The sequence below is a fragment of the Rattus norvegicus genome, chromosome 8 (genome assembly GCF_021556685.1).
Source record: "Rattus norvegicus strain SHRSP/BbbUtx chromosome 8, alternate assembly SHRSP_T2T, whole genome shotgun sequence".
Lineage (NCBI taxonomy): Eukaryota > Metazoa > Chordata > Mammalia > Rodentia > Muridae > Rattus > Rattus norvegicus.
In genome coordinates, this window is record NC_141541.1 from 73362997 (window position 1) to 73390160 (window position 27164).

Here is a 27164-nt window from a genome sequence, read left to right on the forward strand (position 1 = left end):
CTAGCGGGCTCAGCTATGGCTAGGGCACACCCAGAATCTACACAGATGTCTCTTTAGAACTGCTGACCAGGGAGTAACAATGAGGGAGACTTGTCTGGTCCCACCCCTAATGACCGAGTGTGTGGTCACCCTTTGGTGTGAGTGGGATGCCATCCATTGGCTGGGACCCTGCCCTCCCATCATGGAGAAGATAGCTTAAGGAACTGCTGGTCTGATTGAGAAGACGCCCTGTGAAAGCCAACAGAGAGATAAACTAAGCCAAGGATAGGTAGATACCTCAGAAGTGACTGGTCCCCCCACCCCCGGTAAAGAATAACTTAGATTAATTCAGGAAGGCATCCCCGAGGAGAGAAGGGTCTGCTTTGGAGATTAGACATGGAATACCATATGTCCGACCTCTCTGTCGTTTGCCTGGCTGTGTGTGGGAGGGGAGGTTAGTCTCCCTGAGTAGCAGCACCCTTCAGGTTGGGGCCTGGCTGGAGGCAGGGGCTTATGTCTGGGGTTCTGCCTGGCTTGAGGCCTGTCTGAGGGCACTAGTCCTATCCTTTCTCCTGGAAGCTCTGGAGAAGACATCCTCATTGGCGGGCTGAAACCATTTACCAAGTATGAGTTTGCAGTACAGTCCCATGGTGTGGATATGGATGGGCCTTTTGGCTCTGTCGTAGAACGCTCCACCCTGCCTGACCGTGAGTATCCACTGCCCTCTTCCCGCCTGTGTCACCATTGTCTGGGTCCGATGAAAGAGGAAGAAGAGGAGGCTGTGCCCTCAGCCCCTAACTGTTAGTAGGGGCTGTGCCTCTGACTCTTCACCCCCTCCCCTGCGCTGCAGGGCCCTCAACACCTCCTTCTGACCTGCGTCTGAGCCCCCTGACACCATCCACTGTTCGGTTACACTGGTGTCCCCCCACGGAGCCCAACGGCGAGATCGTGGAGTATCTAATTCTCTACAGCAACAACCACACCCAGCCGGAGCACCAGTGGACACTGCTCACCACAGAGGGTAAGGACGCTCATCCCCGCCTCCTTCCCTCTTGTTCTGAGGGTTCCCGAGAGCAGAGGCTGCAGCTACTGTCTGGTGCAGAGTTGGCTTGCCCATGGCGCTCTGGCCTCCTGCCTACGTTCTACCTGCCACCCTACCACAGGAAACATCTTCAGTGCAGAGGTACATGGCCTAGAGAGTGACACTCGGTATTTCTTCAAGATGGGAGCCCGGACAGAGGTGGGGCCTGGGCCCTTTTCTCGATTGCAAGATGTGATCACTCTACAGGAGACATTCTCAGGTACCAGGAAGGAGGGAGGAGGGCCTTGGGGCAGCCTGAGGTCCCAAGAGCCCTGGATTGGCTCCCAAGGCCCTGCTTTCTGGAAATTGCATTTCTTTTACTTTGGAGCCCTTCGTAGTGGGGATGGGGGAGCAGTGACAGCTTGATAGAGGGACTGTCAGCTTTGAGGGGTCTTTTATTATTTCATTTTCTCTCTCTCTGTGTGTCTGTCTGTGTGTGTGTGTGTGTGTGTGTGTGTGTGTGTGTGTGTGTGTGTGTGTGTGTGTGTGTGTGTTTGGCACAGTTCATATGTGAACATCAGAGACATCAGAGAGTTGGTTTCATATGGATCTCGCTTTGCCTGGAGCATTTGTGAACTCCTGAGTTCCGTGAAGAAGTGGACAGCAGGCTGGAGAGACACTCACAGGGTTCAATTAAGATACTAAATGAGGGCTGGAGAGATGGCTTAGCAGTTAAGAGCACTGACTGCTCTTCCAGAGGTCCTGAGTTCAATTCCCAGCAACCACATGGTGGCTCACAACGATCTGTAATGGGATTGATGCCCTCTTCTGGAATGTCTGAAGACAGCAACAGTGTGCTCATATATATATATAAAATAAATAATTAAATAAATCTTTTTTTAAAAAAGATACAAAATGAGAACCCAGGGCCCCTTATTGAAAAATTATTGAAGATATGAAGATGGGCCAACGGGGCACCAACCACACATAGGATCATGGAGCATGAGGGCCTGAGTTCAAATGCCCAGCATCCATGTAAAAGTTGGATGTGGCTGTGTATGCTGTAATCCTTGCTGAGGAAGCAAAGACAGGATATCTCTGGGGCTGAAATAGTCACTTGAGGTGGACCTCTGACCTCCACACCACACATACATTCCCTTGTGTGCCTCCCCACACGAACATATGCAGACATCACACACACACGTGTAACTACACACCACACCTAGAGCCCATCTAGATTAAACATATATATGCCACGAAGCCCTTGTTGCCAAGTGGAAGTCTTCTTCACCGAAAATCTGATCCTACAGAAGTCCAGTTTTGTGAAGAGAGGCAGGTGGTGCATAGCAGAGAAGACCATGGTGGACTCAATATGAGGCCTACTATAGTAAGGTCCTGTGGCTTTCTGTACTCCAGTCAGAAGGGAGTGAGCTTCCAAGCCAGGTGTGGTGGCACACAACTTCGATCCCAGCACTCGGGAGGCAGAGGCAGACAAATCTCTGAGTTCAAAGCCAGCCTGGTCTACAGAGTGAGTTCCAGGACAGCCAGAGCTATAAAAGAATCCCTGTCTCAAAACAAACTAACTAACAAACAAATGAGAGAGAGAGAGAGAGAGAGAGAGAGAGAGAGAGAGAGAGAGAGAGAGAGAGAAGTGTGAGCACCCCGAAGAGGAGACTAAGGCTAGCAGTGTTCCATAGAAGCTCTCACCTCTGGTTTATGAGCACTGTGCCGTACTGTCTTTGAATTACACTGTTCTCCTCCCCACCAGACTCCTTGGATGTGCACTCTGTCACAGGCATCATCGTGGGCGTCTGCCTGGGCCTTCTCTGTCTCCTGGCCTGCATGTGTGCTGGCCTGCGACGAAGCTCGCACAGGTGAACGAGGGAACCATTGAGACTAAGAGAGTTACCAGGAAGGGCTGCCTCTGAAGCCCCAATATAGTTAGAGCTATGGAAATGGAGTGGAGTTCAGTGCTACTTTTGCCCTCATGTGAGGCCCTGGGCTCCATCATCAGTAGCACAAAAACAAGTCGATAATTTATTTATTAGCATTTTGAGATGAAGGATTGGGGGCGTTGATCACATGAGACTGTAGAATAAACCAAGGGGAGCCTACCCCCCCCTACCCGTCCCCCTCACCTCACAGCAGGCTGAGCTACCTGTGGGCTTTTCTCATAGCTTCCCTGCTGGAAGCTTAGATGGAAAAGCTCCACGTCGCCATTCAAGGAAGGGTGCCATTTGAGGGGATGGACTGTATTCCCTCCTTTCCGGTTGATCACACCACACCAGGAAGCCAAATCCTCCACTCTTGTCTGACCCATAGCTTTGTTCCTGTTGCTCACAGGGAAGCCCTCCCCGGACTGTCCTCCACGGCCACCGCTGGGAACCCAGCACTCTACTCAAGAGCTCGGCTCGGGCCCCCCAGTGTCCCCGCTGCCCATGAGTTGGAGTCCCTTGTGCATCCTCGTCCCCAGGACTGGTCCCCACCGCCCTCGGATGTGGAAGACAAGGCTAAAGTGCACAGCCTTATGGGTGGCAGCGTTTCAGATTGCCGAGGCCACTCCAAGAGAAAGGTGAGACTGGAGTCTCGGTAGGTCAGAGGCTCACACGGACCCATTCCCAAATCAAACACTAGGGGGCGCCAGAGCACAACTTCTGACGGCGAGACGCACACCAGGCCCTGAGCTATCTAGAGAAAGTCTGTCTGCCCCACCTGGGAGGGCACCAGAGCTGCGAGCACCCATACTTCTCCTCACTAACCTAATATGGAGAAAAGAAGCTGGTCCCTTTGCTGTGGCCAAATAGGGCTGGCCCCAGGATGAGGTGAGATACCGTAGGCCAGGTTCCCTGGTGGCACACCCTGACCAAATGGACAGTCAGTCCTCCCATCTCTCCACTTTCCTCTGCAATAAGGAAGAGTCCACCAGGTTTGGGAGCTTCCGATTTTGCGATTTTGCACATCAAGTGTTATTAGGCTTATGACTCCGCCCTTCCTATCCTCCCAACCTCAGTTCTTACCCCTGCCTGGAGGAGGGGCTTTAGCGCAGAACCTATCTGGAGATAACAGGGGCCCACAGGTCTGGACCCTGCATACCATACTATCTTCTTCTTTCTCTGCAGATCTCCTGGGCTCAGGCAGGGGGACCAAATTGGGCAGGCTCCTGGGCAGGCTGTGAGCTGCCCCAGGGGAGTGGTCCAAGGCCGGCTCTAACCCGGGCTCTGCTGCCTCCAGCCGGAACTGGGCAGACACTGCTGCTGCAGGCTCTGGTGTATGATGCCATAAAGGTTGGTCAGTGTTGTGAGAGGAAGAGGGAGGCAGGAGGGGAAATCCCTATGCATTTCCAGGGACAGAAAGGTATTTGGAAGACCTTGTAGCTTCCAAAGGGGAGTGGGTGACAGGAAGCCAGTTTGGAGCAGTCTCTTCTTTACCTGGACCTAATGGCTCATAGTAGACTTACAGAGTATCTGAAGGTGGCCCTGACCCCTCAGATACGGTCAGCCCCTGCTGCTCTTTATGGAGGTCCTGTGCTTAGTACTTTCTAGTAGCCTGAGTGAGGGCGAACGCGGCATCCTGTACTTCTTGCCTCTGCAAGAGCCTGAGCATCTCAGGCGGAACTGTGCTTGTGTTGTCCAATGGGGAGTCAGCCTCTCCCCACCCTACATGTGTTTGATCATTTCTCTGAAGACCATCCTCAGAGACGCTCACCTTCTGTTCCCCACTCTGCCAGAGCAACGGGAGAAAGAAGCCGTCCCCAGCCTGCAGGAATCAGGTGGAGGCCGAAGTCATTGTCCACTCCGATTTCAGTGCATCCAAAGGATGTCCTGACCTCCACCTCCAAGACCTGGAGCCCGAGGAGGCCCTGCCTGCAGAGGTTCTGCCTCCCACTGCTGGGGTCATGGATTTGTCCCAAGGAGCAGACTGGCTGGGCAGGGAGCTGGAAGAGTGCCAACCAGCAACCACTGGGCCAGAGAGGCTCACCTGCTTGCCAGAAGCAGCCAGTGCCTCCTGCTCCTGCTCAGACCTCCAGCCCAGCAGTGCTGTAGAGGAGGCCCCTGGGAAAGGCTGCCAGCCCAAAGCCCTGTGTCCTCTAGAAATCAGCCCAAGCCTTCCCAGAGCCCCTGTCTCCTCTGCTCAGGTGCCCTGAGCAGAAGGCTGATACGGCTCAGGGACATGACATGCATGGCCACACGGTGTACCAGAGATATCAACAAGCCCTTTGGAGCCTCTAGGATCCTTTGGCTGGGGTGAGGGAGAACTTTATTCTCTCCCCTATATTTTGCATCACATATGTGATACAGGAGGGACTTGAGACACAGCTGCATGTGATGGACAGGTGTGTGTGCTGGTTGAGCTGGGAAACCTCTCCCTATGTAGCAGTCACTGGGGTCTGATTGACCCTCCATGGCAGGACGGTGTACCAGTGATCAGTGCCAGGTCTTTGAGCTTTAGCCTTGTCACCTAGCCTTTTATTACACTCTGAGAGTGTCTCCAGTGCTGTGTCTACAAAGAGGTGCCAGCCCCTCTTCGGTCAGCTGTGCTGAGCAGAGTGCCAGTCAACCGCAGGCCTACGACACGGCAACAGCACGGCCGTCATCCCCCTGGCCTCCTAAGGTCCAGACGGCTGGGTGAACCCAGCTCTCCTTTGAGCAGCTCTGTACCTAATTTTGTAATCTGGGAAGTGCCTGGTTTGGGAAATCTTCTTTCGCCCCACCCCCATCCCCCAGTCCCTCGCTGCCCCTTCATTGTTCTGGTGGTCTGTCTCATGTCATCTTGCTCCCTAATCCTGGGGCCCTTCTCTTTCCCATGATGCCCCTTATTTCCTCACGGCTGTTTCCATTTCTGTCTCCAACGCTTGTCTTTGTGTCGTGTGTTTCTCGTCCCTGAGTTCAACCTATGCACCCTTCCCTAACAACATGACTACCTCATGTCTGCTTCAGACCATAGTGTGACCGCTGGGTCCCCACAGCTCCCCTGCCAACCGCCTTCCTGGGCAGATGATCCACTCCAGGTAGATCTGGAGAAGACTTTGTAGCTTCCCTGGCTGCCGTCTCCTTGGTATTGAGATGAACCCAGGCCACACCAGGGAAGCCCTGAGAAGGGGTAGGCACTGATACCAAAAGGCTTAATAAAATGACTGCCCCCCATCTGCACAGAGAAATGAGTGCATGCTTTGCCATGCAGTCCTGGCCAAAGCTGAAGGGGTGAGGAGAAGGTAGTTACCAGAGCTGCAGTGACTCAGCTCCCTGACCTTGGAGCCTTGAACCTGACTGGATTCAGGGTGGCAAAGAGTTTCCTCCAAGATGCTAGAAGGGAAGTCTCTGCACAGGAAAAGGGCGGCTGGCTCATTTTGTTTTATCTTCCTTTACACTGAATCCAGAAATCATCTTACCACATAGGGCCAAGCCTGATTGGTATTTCCTGAGTCACGGAAGCCATACCATCTCCTTGATTTCTCACTTCAGCCGTGTTCCAGGATCATCGAATGTGGGATCTGTGCTCTCTTTCTGCACATCTTTCTATTTTACTGGCTGGCACACCAATCATTAACTCTGGCTTCTGGGCCAAATTAGAAATAACCAGTCTATCTCTCTATATCTTCCTTCCTTCCTTCCTTCCTTCCTTCCTTCCTTCCTTCCTTTCTCTTTCTTTTTTTGTCTTTCAGTGGAGTTGCAGCTCCTGAAACATCTGTGTTTATAAGCCTCATGTGTCATTCATGTATGACTCCACCTACATTTCCTCCCCCCCACTTCAGCCAGCCTATGATAACACTAAAGATTATTAATGCTGGTTTCGTATCTCGTTAAAGACAGGATTGTCACTTGAACTACTTCTGCAGCATTCAGAGTGGCCACGGCCAACACCACCGGATGTTTATTCATTGCTCTGAAGGTCAAAAGTCTCATTTTGTTTTCCTGGTTAGATTCCCCACCCCCAACCCCCCTTGCCTTGAATGAAATAACCGTTTTAACAGTAGGCTCTTAGCATCACACCACATAGTCATTCCTCATGTTCTTGTTTAACAAGCACTGAGGTTCTGGTTTAAATTAAACAGCTGCAAATGAGACAATTTATAACCCATTAGGCTGGGTGGAAAATTGTTTCTCAAAAGCAAATAAGTAATAAATCTGGTATCTGCCTATAACTCACAGTTGATAAGAAAGTAGCCAGTACTCACTAGCGTTATATATGATTTGGGTTCTGAGTAACTGGGGAGTGTTAGATTTGTGACTTTGTAGCAGCAGGTTTTATTAGGAAAGAGTCTATTGGCCTTTTACAGGGTATTAATCCCTTTGTCGCTTACCATGGATGCCTTAAGTTCTTTTGAGTCTCATTTAAGAACCTCTCTTTTCTCGAAGCATGACGAGTGCACTCGATACTTACTTGCTCACTCATTTACCTGTCCCTCCTTCGTGCTGGTTTATTTCCTCACACTTTCCAGCATCATGCTTCCTCCTTACAAATATGATATTCTTTAGTGTTACACTAAGGCATTGATCATGTATCTGTCCCCGTAATGAATTAATAAACTATTTTCCAGACATGTTGCTCTTTCTTTTAACTTTAAAGATTTCTTTTGCATGTTGCTTTGCACAGAGGCCAGAGCACTTCTGATCCTCTGGAACTGGATTTTTCCAGTTGCTGTGAGCCATCCAGGATGGGCCCTGAGAACCAAACCAGGGTCCTCCGCAAGAGCGATAAACACTGGCAACCACTGAGGCACCCCTCAGCCTCAAGATGTGTTCTAGGAACCAACTGACTAGAGTTTCCTCAGTCTTCCTACCCAAGAGGTTTATTTCCTGCCAGGATGGGCAAGAGAAAAATCTGAGAGTAGAGAAGATGGGCCCAAGAAAAAACCTAAAGCCTCAGCTGGGTGTGGTGGCGCTTATCTTTAATCCCAGCACTCACAAGGCAGAGGCAGGTGCACCTCTGAGTTTGCAAAGGCTAGCCTGGTCTACAGAGAGTTCCGGGACAGCCAGGGCTACACAGAGAAAGCTTGACTTGAAGAAAAAGAAAAGAAAAGAAAACCAAAAAAACCCTGCCACCTCTTTCCCACTCAGTAAGCATGTAGGAAACAAGCATGAACATAAGCACACACTCTCCCCCCACACGGATACACACATATTTTTTAAAAAAAAAATTCAGGACTGGAGAGATGGCTCAGCGGTTAAGAGCACTGACTGCTCTTTCAGAGGTCCTGAGTTCAATTCCCAGCAACCACATGGTGGCTCACAACCATCTGTAATGGGATCTAATGCCTTCTTCTGAAGATGACAACAGTGTAGTTGTACTCATATAAATATTAATAAAAATTTAAAAAAATTTAAGTTAAGAAAAGGGGGCTGCAAATGTCATTGTGCAGTTGAAAACTTTCCTAGCATGTGTACTGAGTGTTTGCCTGCACATACACATACACACGCACACCACGTGAATGCTTCTTTTTTTTTTTTTTGTTGTTGTTCTTTTTTTTTTTTTTTTTCCGGAGCTGGGGACCGAACCCAGGGCCTTGCGCTTCCTAGGTAAGCGCTCTACCACTAAGCTAAATCCCCAGCCCCACGTGAATGCTTCTTAAGTTGGAGGACTGTCTCAGATCCCTGCCAACCCTTTGAAATTGTGGTCCGTGGATGTGTTGACCACACCACAGCTGACCTGGGATACACCGGCTATCGGTGCACCCTTACGCTCACTCCGCAAGTGTGCACTCCTTCACAAATACCCTCAAGTGCGTACGGTCTCAGAATTTTCCACGCTCAGACCCGTACTCCACACATCTCAGAATCACAGCTGAGATCTCTAAGGAGCCTAGAAAGTGCCTCTTCAGTGGAAGGAATCACAGGCCAGCAGAGGCTGTCATACCCAGGACCACCCCCAAAGTGACTGGTGGGCCAGGCTCGGAGTTAATTGACAGATCATACAGAGAGATACTGCACATTTTGCACGCAGCAGAATAGCCATTATTTGCATATCACTCTCAGACCAAGGTTGTGATAAAGAAGAATTAAACACTTGTCAAGATGAATTTAAAATGACAGCAATTCAGGACACCAGTTTGACCTCTCCGGAGCCCAGAACATGCCAGTAAGGGGTGGTTGCTGATTCAAGGCCTGCAGGAGGGCCTTCCAGGACTTTCAGCCCCAAGGGGGCCCCTTCTTCAGGACTACCTTCCCTGTTGTCTGTATCGGCCTCTCTCTGGCCCTTCCTCAATGACTCCTTTTATGACGGTGGCAGGCTGGGGTCTCCGCTCTGGAATTTCTTCAGTGTTCTCAGGCTTATACTAATGCAGACCTTCTGTGGACAGACGTCTGCGCTCTACAGGTCTGAAGGTTTTCTGCTTTATTTTTTTTTTAATTTACTTATTTACTTTTGGTTTTTCCAGACTGGGTTTCTCTAGCTGTCCTGGAAGTCGCTCTAAAGACCAGGCCTCAAATTCACAGAGATCCGCCTGCCTCTACTTCCTAAGATGTGTGTCATTACCCTCGGCTCTTCTTAACGTTTCTTTAAATTAGAGAAGGGGCTGGGGATTTGGCTCAGCGGTAGAGTGCTTGCCTAGCAAGCGCAAGGCCCTGGGTTCGGTTCCCAGCTCCAAAAAAAAAAAAAAAAAAAAAAAAATTAGAGAATTGTAGGGCATTTGTGAGTGTGTGTGTGTGAGTGTGTGAGTGTGTGAGTGTGTGTGTGTGTGTGTGTGTGTGTGTGTGTGTGTGTACGTGCATGTGCCATGAAGCAAGTGTGGCTGGCTGTCAGAGAACAATTTGCTATGGGAGTCATTTTCTCCTTCAACCAGGCATGGAGCTCAGCTGGCGAATCAGGCTTGGCTGTAGGTTCCTTTCCCTGCTGAACCATCTCGTTAGCCTGAAGCCTTCTTTACTTACCTGTACCAGAGCATGGTAACAAATACTTGTAATCCTCAAACTTGGAAGGTGGAGGCAGGAGGATTAAAGAGTCTAAGGTCACCCTCTACTACAAAGTGAATTCAAGGCCAGGCTGGGCCATGAGAGGTGAGAAACTGTTACACTCCTACCTCCCAATCCCGCCAGAGACGCTGCCACCAGGATTAAGTGGGTGCTCCGTAATTTTAATGGACTCACCCATCAAGTTAGACCCAATACATGGCTGCATACAGTAGCAAAAAGACAAGACTCAACATCTCTTTGGGCGACATATATGTCTCTCTGAACAGCTGTCTTCCCACAGGTGAGACATCAGACAGAGATGGCGACTGTAACTTCCAGTGTGCATACCCGGCTACCAGGTCATTTGAGTGGATCTTTGCTTTTAAAGATCTGCAAAGTTGAGGGAAGCTAGTGTTGTCTTCAGGTTTCAGACCAACTCAGTGAAATTAACTGGGCTGGACAGCAGGCAGAACTGAGTGAGGTTTCTATGGGATTCTTATTGTCGTGTTAGGGTTGCTCTTCCCAGATCACCTACCGGAGTGCCCTAACTTATTCAATCTTGAGAGGCTAGTCTTGAAGCTACACGACCTAACCCTTGAATAGGACAAGAAACCTAGAGAATACCGAATCTCTGACAACTTTGAGCAGTTTTAAGAGAATTGTCTTTAAAACAGAGAGTTGGACCTAGTGAAAAGGGCACCGCAAAGAGAACGAGGAAAGAAAACCCCTCAGCTTTGCTTGTTTTTCCGCAGCCGGGACCCTCTTTCACAGTCTTTACTTTCCCAGATCCTCAAGTCCGGACGGACCACGAGGAGCGGATACCCTACTGCAGCCCGGGTCGCCGCGGCAGCTCCCGCTGCAGTTCAAAGCGCAGGGGGCGCGTCCGCTGCGCAGCCGGGAATGTCCGGCCGCTTAAAGCGCTCGCCGGCTCTTTTGTTCCCCAGACCCGGCCTCCGGGGAGAGGGGGTTGGGAGGAGGGGAGGAAAGGGGGGGGCGGCGGGCAGAGGAGGAGGGCGGTGCGGGCGCGGGCGGAGTGCGGAGCGCGCACCCCGGGCGCGGCTGACAGATCGCCGCGGTGGGTGCAAGATGGCGCAAGCGGCGCTCTCGGTGATACCCGATCCCCGCTAAGGCCGGCATGCGGCCCCAGCCTCCCGCCGCTCGGGCTCGGCCCGGGCCAGAGCCCCGGCCCCGGCCCCGGGGCCGGCCCCGCGGGACCCTGTGAGCCCGTGAGACTCCCCCGACCCCCGCCCGAGCAGCGCCGCGCGTAGCCGAGCCCAGCGGACCGAGAGACCGATGGCTGAGCCGCGCACCGCGTCCCCGCGCCGCCCGCCCGCGCTGCGCCGGCCCCGGCTTCTGCCGCCTTTGCTGCCGCCGCTGCTGCCGCTGCTGCTGCTGCTACTGTTGCCGCTACCTGTGCCAAGCCTGGGTGAGCCGGGACTCAGGACGCAGGCGAGAGGGGCGGACCCCGGGACACCGCGGGGACCTGTGCTAGGAGCGCGTGCTGGAGGGACCTGGCGGGACAGCGCGCTGCGGGCACCGGGAAACCCACTCCGCCTGGGCTGCCAGTAGTTTGAAGGACTGCGGGAGATTAGGGGGGAGAATCCCGAGAGAGGGCCGGGGCTCTTTCTCTGCGCCTCCGGGGCTCAGGATGGGTTCAGGGCAGGACCCCGGTTCTGGACCAGAGGAGCTGGGAGCGGGGCAAAGCGGGAGTTGGGAAGGCAGGCTGGCATTGCGGATTGGAGGAAACAAGCCCGAGGAGAAAAAGCGGACGAGTCCCAACAGAGGAAGGCGATCCCCGGTGCGCAGAGCCCTGCTGGGGACCCTGAGTAGCCCGAGGCGAACGAAGCCGGAAGCAGCAGATCAGGGTCCCAGGATCGGGGTTCGCCTGCGTTGAGCAGAGAAGGCATCCCTTAGGGTTTAGAGCTAGGACTGGGTTCCAGGGAATTCAAGGAGGAGGAAGGAATGATTCCCGGTGGGCGGAATGGACGACCCTGGCAAGAGGTGGGAGAGCTGGAGGAGAGGTGTTGTAGCCTAGGGCAAGCGCCTGCCAGCGCTGCTACCCAGGACCCCGCCCTTCCCCGAGGGAGCTAAGAGTCCCTGTCCTGGTTCGCCTGGCCACCCGTCGCTTCCTCTTGGACTGTAAAAGATTCATCTCACCCAAGACGGGTGTGGATCCAAGCCCTCCTCTTTCTCAAGTCCTTCTCAGGCAACACACATTTGGACAATTCGCTTTCCTCCCTTCCTTCTCCAAAAGCAAAATATTGCATGTACACCCGAGAGAAACTTTATCCCCTGTAGCTGCAGCGGGGTTGAATTGGGGGAGGAGGCGGCTCAAACTTAGGATTCGTGGAGGATGCGAAGGATTTGAAAGAGTGTGAGCCTCAAACGTCTTAAACTGTCCTTATCCTACAGTGGTAGCGATGCCTAGACCCTCCACCCTGACTAGGTCTCACCCAGCAGGGAAGGGTTTGAGTCTGCGAGGGAGGAGCCTGGTCCAGGATCACTAATTCCCTGGAAATGGGAGGAGGGGGCTCAGTGCCCGCCCCTTTAGACCAGGAGGGCTCATTCCTCTTGGAGTGAAGGCATAACCGATCAGATAAATTGCTTGCTGGAGAGACTTGCTGTCACCTCTGGCATGAGTGCCTATTCCTTCATCAAATGCCATCCTGTGCAGTGTTTCCCTTAAATCCAACCACTGTAGATGGGCCCTGAGTCTATCCCTCCCACACCTGCCTCCCGCCTGCTCATTTTTATTCTGAGGTTACCTGGGAGTGAAGAGTCTAGGTATACAAGAGCTTTCTGCTAAATTTGGGAAATGTAAATTGATGTTTACTATTCCCCAACTCTCCGTATAACAAAGGCCAAAAGAGCAACACCCAGAGCCTGGGTTTAGGGGGACGGGCCACACACAGCCTGAATACTGGGTCCATACCTGGGGCCCCTTTGCAGGCATTGGACCAAGTCGCTGATAGTTTTACCAGCAAATGGAAACCTGATTTATTTCTATCTCACTCCACTTTTTAGGTTTTTTTGTTTGTTTGCTTGTTTTTTGAGACAGGGTTTCTTTGTGAGGCTGTCTGGACTTTCCTCTGTAACCCAGGCTGGCTTGGGACTCAGAGATCTACCTGCCTCTGCCTCCTGAGTCCCTAGATTAAAAATGTATGCCCCGGGGTTGGGGATTTAGCTCAGTGGTAGAGCGCTTGCCTAGGAAGTGCAAGGCCCTGGGTTCGGTCCCCAGCTCCGAAAAAAAAAAGAACCAAAAAAAAAAAAAAAAAAGCATATGCCCCACACAAGACTTTTTCCTTTTAATTCACAGTGAGGGGACATCTTTGTCTCCATTGTTTGTGAAAAGCCAAGATGCCACCCGCTTTAATTCTTGGTCCTCGTACCTCCGCCCCACCCTTGCAACCATGTTGGGTTTCAGTTCTGGGGAAGGAAACCAGGGTTTTATGCATGTGAGCCAAACATGCTACCAAATGAGCTACATCTCCGCCCTTCTCGTCGCTTAGGGATTTTAATTTTCTGCAGTGCTCTCTTGTTAATCATGTCAAGCAACTGTATGACACAAGCCACATTGCTGTTCCTTCATTTAAATAGTTGATGAGGGGAAGCTGGGATTGCACTGAATTTTTAAGACTACATTCCGAAAGTCTGTGAGCCTCAGTGCAGGGTGATCGTGAGAGTGGAAGCAGAGTGTTGGAATCAATCTTGCTTTTGAGACTCTGATTTAAAAAACAAAAAACATTTAGTTCATTTTACCTTCATGGGTGTTTTTCTTCCTCACCTGCTGGTGCACCTCCATGCCTGGCTCCCATGGGGGCCAGTAGAGGGCATCAGATCCTCGAGACTGGATACAGATAGGTGCTGTGTCCCCATGGCGGTGCTGGAAATTGAACCTGAGTCCTCTGGAAGAGCAGCAGTGTTTGTAATCATTGAGCCATCTCTCCAGTCCTCCAAGACTCAGATTTCCAAAGACCAATTGTGAGGTCCTGGGCAAGTCACCAAACATCATCACCAGGTTTCGGTTTTCTTATTTGTGAAAGAGCGAGTGGTGTAAACAGTATTCACTCACCTGCAGTGGATGGATTTAAATAAAACACTGCACAAGATGGCGTTTGTAGTACATGAAGTTTCCTTGTATAATGGGGACTTGTACTAAGCTGACAGATGCACCACAGGCACGCGGCGGGTACGTGGGACCATGAACTGGACATCTCTGGGTACGGAGTTCTTCCTGGTTGTGTGTACTCTCCATGCTCATGTCTTTTCTTTCCATTTCCCCTTCCCTAATCCAGGTCTGGGCCATTCTGCTGAGCTGGCATTTTCCGTGGAGCCAAATGATGATATTGCAAACCTTGGACAGCCCATCATGCTGGGCTGCAAAGTAGAGGGCAGCCCTCCAGTGCAAGTCTCCTGGAGGAAGAATGGAGCGGAGCTGCCTGAGGACACCCACACCACCCTACTGGCCAATGGCTCCTTGCTGATCCACCACCTCAGGCTGGAGCAGGGAGAGAGCCCGTCAGATGAGGGCGACTATGAATGTGTGGCTCAGAACCGCTTTGGGCTGCTGGTCAGTCGGAAGGCTCGTATCCAGGTTGCAAGTAAGTACATTGTCTCTCTTTTCCCTCTCCATAACCCAGGCTGGTGACCAAGGTCAGCCTGCATCTTGAGGGCGAGGGAGGAGCCTCATTTTCTAAAGCTGAAAAGAACACACTTTGTAGATTGGCTCAGTTGACAGGTGGCACAGTGGTGATTTTGGATGGCACAGATATGTCATGTGCTCTTTTTCCGTGACTGGAATGTAAACTGACAAGAATGAAGCCAAAGGCTCACAGGCTAGAGGCAGGGCCTCATCCGTGTCGTCGTTCAGCTTATGAAAGTTTTCCCGAGTATGTCGTACACAAACGTCTTGGTCCACTGAATATGGTTCTGGTGTTTAAACATAGAAACATTTGCCTTATTCTGTGGGGGCACTTAGATTTTTGAAGGGGCATTTTAATGACATGAAAAATTTAATTATAGGTTAACTTTGAAAGATTCTGAGGGGTTGGGGATTTAGCTCAGCGGTAGAGCACTTGCCTAGCAAGCGCAAGGCCCTGGGTTCGGTCCCCAGCTCCGAAAAAAAGAACAAAAAAAAAAAAAAAAAAAAAAGACTTCACTATGCCCGTAATGAATCCTCAAACTGGTCAAAATTTTTCTTTAAAAACAAAACAGCAAAAACATACAGTAGGTGCTTGGGAAACAGCTTAGTTGGCAAAATACTTACAGCACAAGCTTGAGGGCCTGAGTCTAATCCCTAGAACCCTTATAAAAAGCCGGGTGTGGTAGTAACAACCTGAGTCCTAGTGCTGGGGAACTGGAGACAGGAGGATTCCTGAAGCCCACTGTCCAGCCAGCGCAGTTGAATTAGCAAGCCTTAAGTGCCAAGGAGAGAAACAAGATGTCATTGTTGCTGAGGAAGACACCTGAAATTGACCTCTGGCCTCCACATACACGCACATGCACACACATACACTCATGTGCACACACACAAACACACACATACTCATGCATGTCCCTCTTAAGCATACACTGAATAAATAGACAGACAACAGACAGACACACAGATGTCAGGAAGAGATTTATTGGATGAGCAGGAAGAAAGTAGGAAGGAAGGAAGGGAGGAAGGGAGGGAGGGAGGGGGGAGGGAGAGAGGGAGGGAGGGAGGGAGGGAGGGAGGGAGGGAGGGAGGGAGGGAGACTTCTTGAAAAACAGCAAGAGTTGAGGCCAGTGGCCAGTGTTCTCTGTCCTAGATCTCTGTACTTCAGGGAGGCGACTCTTCCTTAAAAAGCTGCTTTGGCTTTGGTAACAACGCTAGCCAACATTTATTTAGTACTTGCTGTATGCAGGGTACCCAGAATGCTTTATGACTTATTTCATTGAATCTTCACAATGACTGAGGGAGACATGTGGTAACATTCTCCTTTTAGAGAAGAGACATCTGGGCCTGGAGGAGGGTGGGATTCAGTGGTGACATTCTGGGAGGCAGAAGAGCCAGACTGCAGCCTGGGCAACCTGAACTCTGTACCCTCCCGCTTAAGCTATGGCATGCTGCCTCCTTCCCTCTGAACGCTGACAAGTCCCTTCCTGACTCAGGGGACATTTGCACTGTTACTTTGAACAGGCTGGTGAGTGATGAATTGTTCCGGGCAGGAGCCCTCATGCTGGGCTGAGGATGCCCCCTTTGTTCTGAGGAAGACTGATCCAGGCCCCCATATGGAGCTTGCTGGGAAGCAGCCCTGGGCTTGGAGATGGGAATCACTTCTGGTGCTGGCCCTCTCCACCAGGCTAGGGAGACTGATGTGGCCTCTGAGCAGATGGCAGGATGTGTGAGTGGGAACCAGAGGAAGACCTGGAGTCTGGGGATGGGAGGAATGAAACTTCCCGGGGAGAAAAACTGCCTACCTCCATGGCCTGTTTCATTCATTCATTCATTCATTCATTCATTCAATCAATAATTCATTGGGTACAGCGAATTTTATTGATGGTATTCAAGAAAGTAGGGCTCTCTAAGCCCCCCAATTCTTCTGTGGGTCTTGAATGGGTGCTCAGGATTTTTTTTTATTTGGTGGGGGCTGAGTTTGGACAGGAACTCCTATCTTTCTCCCTATTCTTTTTTTTTTTTTTTTTTTTGTTCTTTTTTTTTCAGAGCTGGGGACCGAACCCAGGGCCTTGCGCTTGCTAGGCAAGCACTCTACCACTGAGCCAAATCCCCAACCCCTTCTTTCTCCCTATTCTTGTAGGAGTGTGTAGTCCCAGGCTTCTTACTTCTTGGAGGCCATGTGTAGGCCATGAGGTCCATCATGAAGTCCACCACTCTATTGCTGTAGCCGTATCCATTTTCATACCAGGAAATGAGATTATAATGTTATCCTTGAGAACAATGCCAGCCCTACCATCAAAGGTGGAAGGGTGGGTGTCTCTATTAAAGGCTTAGAGAACAAACTGGCCCTTGGTGTAGTGAAGGATGTCCTTTAGTGAGCCCTTGCCTGCTTTACCACCTTCCTTTTTTTTTTTTTTAAAGAATTATTTATATTCCCTTTACATGTATGAGTACACTGTAGCTGTCTTCAGACACACCAGAAGAGGGCATCAGACCCCATTACAGAGCTACCATGTGGTTGCTGGGAATTGAACTCAGGATCTCTGGAAGAGCAGTCAGTGCTCTTAACCACTGAGCCATCTCTCCAGCCCCCTTTTTTCTTTTTTAAAGATTTATTTATTTATTTATTTATTTATTTATTAATTATATGTAAGTACACTGTAGCTGTCTTCAGACACACCAGAAGAGAGCACAGGATCCCATTACAGATGGCTGTGAGCCACCATGTGGTTGCTGGGATTTGAACTCAGGACCTCTGGAAGAGCAGTCAGTGCTTTTAACCACTGAGCCATCTCTCCAGGCCCCTTTACCACCTTGATTTTTCATCGTACTTGGCAACTCTCTCCATGTGGCATGTCAGATCCACAATAGACACACTGGGGGTAGAAACATAGAAAGTCATGAAAGTGAGCTTCCCATTCAGGTCTGAGATAACCTTGCCCACAGTCTTGGCAGTGCCAGTGGGCACAGGGATGATGTTATGGGCAGCCCTACAAACATCACACCACAGCTTCCAGAGTGGCCATCCACTGTCTTCTGGATGGCAGTGATAACCTGGAGGGTCATGAGTCCTTCCACATGTCATCAACTGTTTTAGTGCAGAAAAGTAGAGGCCAGTTGGGTCTTTGCATCACCACAAAGGATCCTGGGAGGTAAAGGCTCAGGAAAGAAAGGAGCTGTGGGGGGTGTGTGTGTGTGGAGGATGTGTTTTTTCTTTTTTTAATGTTGGGAATAAAATGCAAGGATTTAGACATACTAGGTTAACCTCATTGTGTGTATGAGTGTGCATGTTCATGTATGTACACATATGAGGGGATGTGAATATGTGTGGAGGACAGAAGTTGATGTCATGTTCTCCTCAATCACTATGGGCCTTACTGTTTAAAATAGTGTCTCTCGTTGAACTCAGAGCTCGAGGGTTTAGCTAGACCACTGGCCAGCAAGCCCCAGGGATCCTGCTGCCTCCACCTCCCCAGCCCTGGTCCAGCTTTTTACATTGGTTCTGGAGAGCTGACCTCTCAGGTCCTCACCAGTGTGACCAGTGTGAGCCATTTCCCTACTACTAAATGTGTTTTCCTGTGGGTGATGTTAACTCTTAAGATATTTTGTTTGACCTGGGCATGGTAGTTCACACCTTTCTGGCCTTTTTGATAGACCTCTGTGAGTTCAAGGCCAGCCTGGTCTATATTAGTGAATTCAGTCTGGTCTATATAGTAAGTTCCAGGACACCCAAGGCTAATTAAAGAGACCTTGTCTCAAAAAAAAAAAAAAAAAAGGTTTTGTTTCTTTCAATTCTGAGGCTAATTTTTCGGGGTCCCAGAAAAGCTAAGGGAGGTGACTCTGAGTGTTGGTCTGATATATATACTCTTCCTCCCCCTTCTAAATCTGTGCCCTGTGGGGACTTGCTTTGGCCCCAGTTCCATCACTCCACTTCACAGGCTGATGTCCCCCCAAAGCTCCAAAGCTGACTGTCAGTCTGGGTTTCCTCCATACCCTGGCCCTACCTGCTGGCACTGCAGATGTTGTATGATGTGGGGGGAGAGGAGTGCAGTGGCTTCATGAAAGATGTGAGTGGCCCCTAGGACCCCGGCTTCTCCTGTGAACTCCATGGGGTTTGGCTGGGTAGGAGTAAGCTTGTTTGCACTGCTTACAGGCAGGACTGCTGAGGCAGCCAAGCTCTAGGACAGAGGGCACTCTGTCCACTTCTGCCCAAGGCTGGGCTCTGCTATAAGCTGGTTTGGCCCTGGAACCTCAGTTGGGGATCAGGTTCTAAGCTCCCAAGTTCATGATCTCAGGAGTCTTGGACTCTCTGCCTTGCTGTCTCACAGGCTAACAGCATGAGGGTTGAAAACTGAGAGTTGCTGATGTGGAGTTTGTGTTCCCTTGGCTGAATCTCCTGCACCATGACACATGTATACATATCATCCCACTATGAAGGAGAGCCACAAGGACCAGTGCGTCCTAAACTCCAGTCCCAGAGAGCATAATGCTTCTTCTGGCTTCCTTAGGCACAGATGTGCTACAGGGACATGCAGGCAGGCAAAACATTCGTACATATAAGATAAGAGTTTAAAAAGGCGGGATGCAGGCCAGTCTTAAGAGGTAGTCAGGGATCTATCTGTTCCTAGCTCTCTGCCCTCCAGTAGAAGCTCTCCATCCTGCCTCTTGATTCTTGGTCCCGATCGCATGAGGAAATAAAAGAGAGACACCCTGTGATCATGTGCAGGATTCCCCAAGTTGAACCCTTCCTGACAAGCCCCCCAGGGAGCAGGGGGAGGATGTTGGTAAGGTATGATTTTGAATCTAAGCATCTAGACAAGGCTTGAGTTTCTGCATCTAATAAGAGCCCAAGTGATGTCAATGCTGCTGACCCACAATGGACATCATAATCTCACAGCATACTTTCTAGTTTTGAGAAACTGCAGGTGGCCTAGTGAAGTCCATAGAGCCAGGGCTTCAAGGGCAGAGGCTGGGCAGGCTTGAACCAACTCTGCCACTCACTCACCAGAGGCCCTGAGCAAAGGTTGCTTAACCCTTTTGAGTCACTGTATACCCATTTGGACAAAAGCCACAATCCCTCCCCTCAAGGTATCTAGGCTCTGGGAACACTCTTTGAGGTGGTAGAATAAAGGGCTTGATGCCTAGGAAAACAAGTATCTTGGATAGTGGTAGGTGTTGTCCACTATGCCAGATGCATACTTATCAGGTGTTAATGAATTATCTTTAATAGAAATATTAGCAGTGCATTAATCCAACAGCTATAGTTCTTTACCTTATGCTGGTCCCCAAGAACCACACAGAAAAACTAAGATATATTTAAAACTGTACCTCAGGTTCAACGGCAAGCTTAAGAGATGCCGCCGAAGAGGAAAAGTGGTTCTGGGAAGGGAAAGGAGGTGCAGCCTCTGGGAGTGACAGTGCTGACAAGAAGTCTCAGGGTCCTAAAGGTGGTGGCAATGCAGTAAAGGTCAGACACATTCTATGTGAAAAACATAGGAAAATCATGGAAGCCATGGAAAAGCTAAAGTCTGGGATGAGATTCAGTGAAGTGGCCACCCAATACAGTGAGGATAAAGCCAGACAAGGGGGTGACTTGGGTTGGATAACCAGAGGATCCATGGTGGGGCCATTTCAAGAAGCAGCCTTTGCCTTGCCTGTAAGTGGGATGGATAAGCCTGTGTTTACAGACCCACCCGTTAAGACAAAATTTAGATATCATATTATTATGGTTGAAGGGAGAAAATAAAATCACGTGAAAGACTGAAAAAAAAACTGTACCTCAATCTCCTATGTTAATCTGTCTCCTCCCAGCCCCATCCCATGAGATTCACATATTATTATTGATCTGGCTCTTTGGGCTTCAGGTGTGTTTCTGTGACCTCTCTCTGGACCCCTTCTTCATGGCTCCAAATCCTCCATTCTCCTGGCTCATCTGAATCTCCCTCTCTCCCCATTCTCCTTCCTCTGGCTGACAGATGTCCCGGCTTATTTTCTATTCTGCCCAGCCCATTGGGTGATCAGCATTTATTGACAAGGCAGAGAATAAATGGTAAGAACTGTTTAAACAAACCTAAGGCAAGGGATTCTTGGTATACACATTACAATGTCGAGTCCAGACGGAAACAAGATCTGAGGGCAGAGAAATCAGCATTTGAATAGCACAAGGGTAAACTTTACACAGTCTACAAAAACATTATGCCCACAATCCAGCCAGGCTGGGCGGGCCTAACAGTGAGTTCAGATGTAGGCTGATAGGGCAAACAGATCTGGGCTTGGTGGCTGTGGGCCTTGCCCCACAACTACCCACTGGCTTTGGGACCTTGTGCAAGTCACTTAAGCTCATGGAGCCCCAGATTCCTTAGGATATGCGTATGAAGAGCTCAGCCCAGGCCACAGCTCGGGCTCTAGACTGTTGACGAGGAACCAGAAACATGAACTATTACTTTTCTGAGCTGTGACTCCAGTCTTGGCTGTGGTGTGATTCCTAGGAAGGAACCAAGAGTTCAGACCCATTGGAACTTGCAAGAGCTGAATCATTCTCAAGATGGCATGAGGGAGAGAAGGCAGGCCAACCTCATCCTCTCCACATGATTGATGATTGCTTAGTCTGGAACTATGTTTAGGTGGGGCCAGGAGAAGTATGGGCAGGAGCTACTGGGGACGACACTTGGTGGGAGACTCAGTGCACTTACAAGGCCCTGAGTAAAGGATGGGTGGTGTGGAAGTGGGTCTTAGCCCTGGAGCTTTGTGAAGGTCTTCATCCCCTGGAAATTGATTGTCCAGCTCAGGTGTGAAACTAACGCTTTCCTACTCTCCTTGAAAGGCAACTCAGTGAGGGGACCCAAGGAAATGTCCTCGCTGCTTTTCACACACATATCTGGTTACTGTCAGGGCAAGAAACAGGCATTGAAGCTGAAGTGTCAACCAGTGGGTGAGTGTCCACACGTAGACATACTGGGAGTTCACCTCTGTCATGATGTGATAAGTGGGTGCGGGTCAGTGCCTTTTACTTGCCTGCCAATCGTGTGTGTGTGTGTGTGTGTGTGTGTGTGTGTGCATGTGCGTGAGCATGTGTATGCACATATGAGTGTAGAAGCGTAAGGACAGTCTTGGGTATCATTCTGAGGTGCCATCCACTTTGAGGTTTTCTGTTTTGTTTTGTTTTGTTTTTAAAGACAAGATTGTGTGTTCTTGACTGGTCTGGAACTTACTGTGTAAAACAGATTGGCCTCGAACTCATTGAGATCCACCTGCCTCTGCCTCCCTAGTGTCAGAATTCAAAATGTGGCTTACCACACCCAGCCCACTTTGTTGTAGTGAGACAGTCTCTCGCTGACCTTGAGCTCTCAAGGTAGGGCAGGCTGACTGGGCAGAGAGCTCCAGGATTCTGCCTGTATCCACCTCCCTAGCACTAGAACTGATGTGTCTATTTTTTTTCTACAAGCAGGTTCTGGGAATTGAACTCAGGTCCTCATGCTTGCAAGGCAACTACTTTACTGACTAGACTGTCTCCCAAGCCCACATGTAGATCGTTGTTTGGCACTCTTGAGTAAGTTTCGAGGGGTGATAGAGAAGGGGAATGGAAAGGCCCTCTTGGGACCCCAGGAGCCCTGTGCATGTGAACAGCTCACTGAGGCTGTGGTGCAGGCCTCGCTCTGTGTAAGGTTCTCAGGGCAGAGCTGCCTCCGAGGCGCCTTTCCCCTGTCCGTTCTTGCCCTTGGCACACCCGGTTCCTCCCCAGTCCTTTAACTTACAGACCTTTCTTCTTCTTCTCCTATGCTGGGAACAGTCGTGGTCTGTGGCATTCAGGTTAGAGCCTTGGCAGTGGGTGCTCGGACCATTAAGTAACTGCTACTCACTCCATCTGTCTCTTCAGCTAGACTTTAAGCTGGGGGGCGGGTGTTTTTGTATTTCTCACATTCCCTGCCTGGGGAGCTTGGTAAAAACTAAATGAACATGTGGTCTTCTGGGCTCAAAGTGTGTTCTCTCTCTCTCTCTCTCTCTTTCTCTTCTCTTCTCTTCTCTCTCTCTCTCTCTCTCTCTCTCTCTCTCTCTCTCTCTCTCTCTCTTTCCTTCATTTCTGAAATTGTTGGGTTGGTAGCACAGTTCCAAGGGACAGAGGCCATGAACGTGAAGAATGGATCTGCCTTGTGTTCATACAGGGCAGGATCGTGGATGCTGCTCTTCTCTAGAGAAACTTAAGCTCGGAGGGCCCCACCAGATGGGGTGTGACTCCCACTCAATTGCCCGATGCTCCTATGAGAAGGGCCTTGGATGTCCTGCTTTGGACCTTCTTCTCTAACCTGATGTGTCCTGCAGCCCCAGGCACTTCGGCCTGTTGGGAAGGAGGCCTCCGGCTCTGTGCAGGGCCCAAGGCTGCCCCTCACCCCACCCGCAGGACTCGAGTGTGGAAGTTGAGTACTTCTGGTTCCCACACCTTGGCTCCACTGTCGCAGGCAGCCAGCTGGCCCCTTAAACACAATGTGCAAATCTTCTCTGTTCCTGCCCCCTCATTGTCAGTGGCCAGGCGCCTGGGCTGGGAATGTGGGCCCGTGAATAGGAGAGGCATTTGCAGCCTGCAAATGAAACAGGCCCCCAGCCCCCCTTAACCCTCTGCCCCCTTCCCACCCCTAGGGAGAAAGGACTTTTTCACTCCTGGCCTGCTTGTATCGCCTTTCTCTCTCCTCTTCAGAGCTCCTGCAGGCTGGAGTGTGTGTGTGTGTGTGTGTGTGTGTGTGTGTGTGTGTGTGTGTGTCTTGAAGAGAGACTTTCGCACAGTAGCTTGAAGGCTATTTTACACCCCCTTAATAAAAGTGGAATGGAACAGAAAGGTATTCAGGATGGCAAAGTAGACAGCAGACAGCTCCTCCTGGAATTTGTAATTCCACCAAAAATGTCCACCCTGTGCACAGTTTACCTATGACACCCTATATTTCTCTAGCTGTGGCCTTGTGGGTGGGGAGAAGTGGGTGAGCCATGGATCATTGCTTTAGAGGACGAGGTCTTAGACTGTGAGCTGATGGGCATGGCCATAGCTCCCCGGACATCGAGCTCCTAGTTTTCATTCATTGGGTGGGTCCCCAAATCTGTCTGCCATCCCAAGTGAGCCTATGGACAAATGCTAACTAACTCTTCCCAAGGAACCTCTCCCTCTTTTCTGAGCCCTGTCCCTAGACTTGTTAAAACTCTGAAGTTTGCTACTCTCACCTGTGTACTGACCAAGGAGGGACTCCTGGGCACCTGAAGCCCAGTGCTAAGAAGATAGGAAAAGGCCCATAGAGGGCCCTGAGGGACAGGTGGACTGCCGCTAGGCACAGGCCGGCCTTGTTCATGCAGGGGAGAGTCTGGTTAGAGACTTGGCTCCCACCAACCTCCCAGCACCACCTCTGTCTCTGCTGCTTAGAACTTCCATCCACTCCCCACCTCTGCCTCCCTCTGAGGTGACTTTGATGTGTTTGCCTTTTAATAAACCCGAGGGCCAGTTTCCCCTGGCTTCTCCTCAGCCCTTCCTTCCCCCTTCCGTGGTCTGCCATTCCGCCTACCTTCCTCCACAGTGATTTCTCTAGCCTTCTTTGCTTTCAGGGAACCCTCTGCTGTGGAAACAGATTCCCTCTACAGAGAACCAAAGAGGGGACGGTTCAAAGAGGACCCCAAAAGAAGGGCTTTACAGATTCCTCCACAAGCCAGGGCCTCCCCAGAGGTCAGTCCTCACTGGAAGGAATCTGAGAACCTGGCTGCCCCCTCGCTGGACACTGACCCCGACTGTGAGGTGGGGCAGCCCTGGACTGCCCTCTGGAATGCTGGTGTTGGGTTGCAAAGAGATGCTAGCGGTTGATAATGGGCAGAAACTGGACTTTCAGGTCTGGCTGCTGCCCCCAAGGCCACTGGAATGTGGGGGAGTGGAGACTACCAAGAGGCCCTGGGGACTTGGGGTGGGCAGATGGAGACCAGACCACCTAAAAGCAGAGGAGGGGCAGGTGAGGGGCAGACCACCATGAAAGAGAACCAAGTCGTAGCTCTTTCACTGGACTGCATGCTACAGAAAAGGACCCTAAAGTGCTCGGCCCACTGCAACCTGAGTGGTCTTCCTAGTCTCCAAGAAAAACCAGACGTAACTAGAGGGTGAGTCTAGCTTCGTTTTGTCTGTTGTGGTTGTACAGCGTCTTCCTAGGCAGCCCAGGCTGACCTTGAGTTCATGGCCTTCTCTGTCTTCCTAGGATTACATGCAAGCATCACCACACTAGGGCTTACAGACTTTAAAAACCGAGACTGGAAAGGTAAGAGTGCCAGCCGCTCTCCCAGAGGACCTGCACTGGGTTCCTAGCCCCACATCTGGCTGCTCACACCCATCTGTAATCCTAGTCCCAGGGGACTCAGTATTCTCTTCTGGCCTCTGTGGGCCACCCACCCACGTGGCATACACTCATACAGATGCACAGGCAGACACATTAGCATTTTAAAACATTTTTTTTAAAAAGCTGAGGTGTCTAGGGCACCCAAGGGCTCCCAGTCTTTCAGCAAACTGTTCTGGCCTGAACCAGGACCGTCTGTACGTAGGTCCCCATAACCCCATCTTTCTGCCCTGTTCTTCAGGCCTTTCCCAGCTCCTCCGTGTCAGATATTTATGAGACACCAGTCTGAATTCTGGCTTTCTCCAAGAACCTTATTGGCCCCTACTTCCAAAAGAGGGTGGGAGGTCCCTGTGCCCCTCCCCTAGGACAAACGGGCCGTGTATGTCTCTATTTTGCTTTTGTCATGGTTGCAGTTCTGATGAGGGCTGCTGACACCCGTGGCCTATCGCAGAGGGCTTCCTTCACGAGTTCCCAAAGCACACTGGATACAGGAGCCTGGCCGTGAGTTGGCATTCAAGTGAAACAGCTAATAATAATTAATAAAAAAAAATGTAGTCGTGGTCATGGAGGCTACTGCTCTGTAATAAACCCTCTCTGGGCTCATTTACTTAATTCCCACAAGAATTACATTAGTATTTCTAGTACTTGGTTATAGATCAGAAATTGGGGGGATCCAAAATGATTGAGTCGCTTACTAGAAGGTACAGAGGAAGTGGGGAAACTGAGAGTCAAAGCCAGGTTAGCCTGCTACAGTGCCCACTGGAACACAGCAGACACCCATAGCATGGGTGGGTAGAGGGCCAGGAACCAGAGAACAGCTTAGAGCCCCAGCCACGGTGATTCCTCTTCCCCTACTCTGAGCCTCTGCTGGGAACTCCCAGGTAGGCCTGAACGTGGGTTACCTTCCTGGAGGGGGGTGGGTGGGGGGGGGTGCATCAGGGAAGGAAGTTAGGAGGTTTGCTGGGGCTGCTGGAGGTAGAGGTGGGAGTTGCCAGTTCCTGAGGAGGGAAGACGAATTCCCCTCCCCCCCCAACAGGATTCCCTGGACTCCCTTTCACTTTCTTGTTCCCCACGCATAATGATGCTGATTGCTCGGCATCTGTCATAATTACTCTTTGTTTGAAAATTCAGAACAAATCACAGGAGAGGAACTGGCTTGGTTTGTGATGGCTCCTTCTCCCCAGGGGTCCTGGCAGGAGGGGGAGGGGAAGGAGGGTGTCAGGGAAGAGACATAATCAGCCTGGAGGAAGCCGCTGATTGTCCTTGTGCTGTCCCCTGGCCAAGGCAGTAACTACAATCCTGGGGGCTTGGTGGCCCAAGGATTCCAGGAGTTAGCGGCCTACCTCTGCCCAAGGTTATAGTCTCTCCCCAGCCCGCTCTGGAGGCCAGATGAACACCCCCTCCCACTAATCTGGAGGGAAGTCTGTGGTGGTCCCTCTGCCCTCTTAGCCCCCATTGAAGAATGCCGCATCCTACTCATAGGGAAGGGCAGTAGGTATCTATCTGCTGGAAGTGCACAGGGCAGAGATCCTTATCAGTGATGAGGAGCTGTGGCCGACAGGCTCCAAAACAGATCCGTCACTGTGACTCTTGAGTGGGAAGTAAGAGCAGGGAGCCATGACTGACATCCATCGTGCTCAGGGCTCCAGTCTTCCTGGACACGTGACTTCAGACTGAGCACTGGGCAGAAAGACCCCTTACTTCTGGTTCTGCCCAGTGTTCAGTCTGAAGTCACCTGTGCGAGTGTGAGGTTTCGTGGGCCCAGCACTTGTGACCCTGCTGGCCATGTGCAGTCCTTTGTACTCCTCCCAACCTCCATCTTCCCATCTCTGTAGATGATTAGCCCCTTGCAGCCAAGTCACCCTTGCAACAGTAAGGGTCTGTGCAGATGCAACGTATGTGTGCGCTGTTGTGTGTGTTTCCTTTCTTGGCTCTGGAGATCCAGAACCCAGTGTCTCAGGATCCCTATTCCTATAGTTGGCAGTGGTCATTTTCTGCAGGGACACTTTGCTTTGGTTAACTCTAAAAACTTAACCTCCACGCAGTCTGGGAATCTGGAACTACAGGAGAAAGTGGAGGAGAGATAAGGCCCTGGGCTCCCAGCTCCATTCTTCCCACTGTGCTTGGCCAAGGATTTCTGACCAAGGGGCTGGGCCAGACGATCTATTTGCAGTTTGAAATTGGGAGGGAAGAAGCAGAAGTCTCAGAGGCTGTAGGAGAGCAGACTCAAATATGGGGGAGCATGTCGTCGTGACAGTGATGTTGCCAGAGTACATCAGAAC

General features: G+C 50.8%; 2 protein-coding genes, 1 long non-coding RNA gene and 1 pseudogene across 8 annotated transcripts in view; all 4 read left to right on the top strand.

The window, feature by feature from the left end:
• Positions 1 to 7541, top strand: part of Igdcc4 (immunoglobulin superfamily, DCC subclass, member 4) — a 36022-nt gene extending 28481 nt beyond the window's left edge. For 3 of the 4 annotated variants that reach the window (NM_001108767.4, NM_001415707.2, NM_001415708.2), the window contains 7 exon segments: positions 559 to 686; positions 830 to 1000; positions 1143 to 1280; positions 2769 to 2874; positions 3344 to 3572; positions 4120 to 4284; positions 4728 to 7541. In NM_001108767.4, the coding sequence (NP_001102237.2) occupies positions 559 to 686; positions 830 to 1000; positions 1143 to 1280; positions 2769 to 2874; positions 3344 to 3572; positions 4120 to 4284; positions 4728 to 5144 (1354 nt within the window). In that variant the 3' untranslated portion in view covers positions 5145 to 7541. 4 annotated transcript variants of the gene reach the window in all.
• A 3510-nt stretch (positions 7542 to 11051) lies between these two features.
• Positions 11052 to 27164, top strand: part of Igdcc3 (immunoglobulin superfamily, DCC subclass, member 3) — a 46742-nt gene continuing 30629 nt past the window's right edge. For both annotated transcript variants that reach the window (NM_001372159.2, NM_001372161.2), the window contains 2 exon segments: positions 11052 to 11314; positions 14184 to 14489. In NM_001372159.2, coding sequence (NP_001359088.1) covers positions 11182 to 11314; positions 14184 to 14489 — 439 coding nt within the window. In that variant the 5' untranslated portion in view covers positions 11052 to 11181.
• LOC134480195 (peptidyl-prolyl cis-trans isomerase NIMA-interacting 4-like) lies at positions 19869 to 20302 on the top strand (annotated as a pseudogene). Its single transcript, XR_015627784.1, has one exon. The product of XR_015627784.1 is annotated as a peptidyl-prolyl cis-trans isomerase NIMA-interacting 4-like (transcript).
• On the top strand, positions 24113 to 25419 carry LOC148004206 (uncharacterized). The gene is made up of 3 exons (XR_015627785.1): positions 24113 to 24652; positions 24748 to 24807; positions 25296 to 25419. It is a non-coding gene; the product is annotated as an uncharacterized LOC148004206 (long non-coding RNA).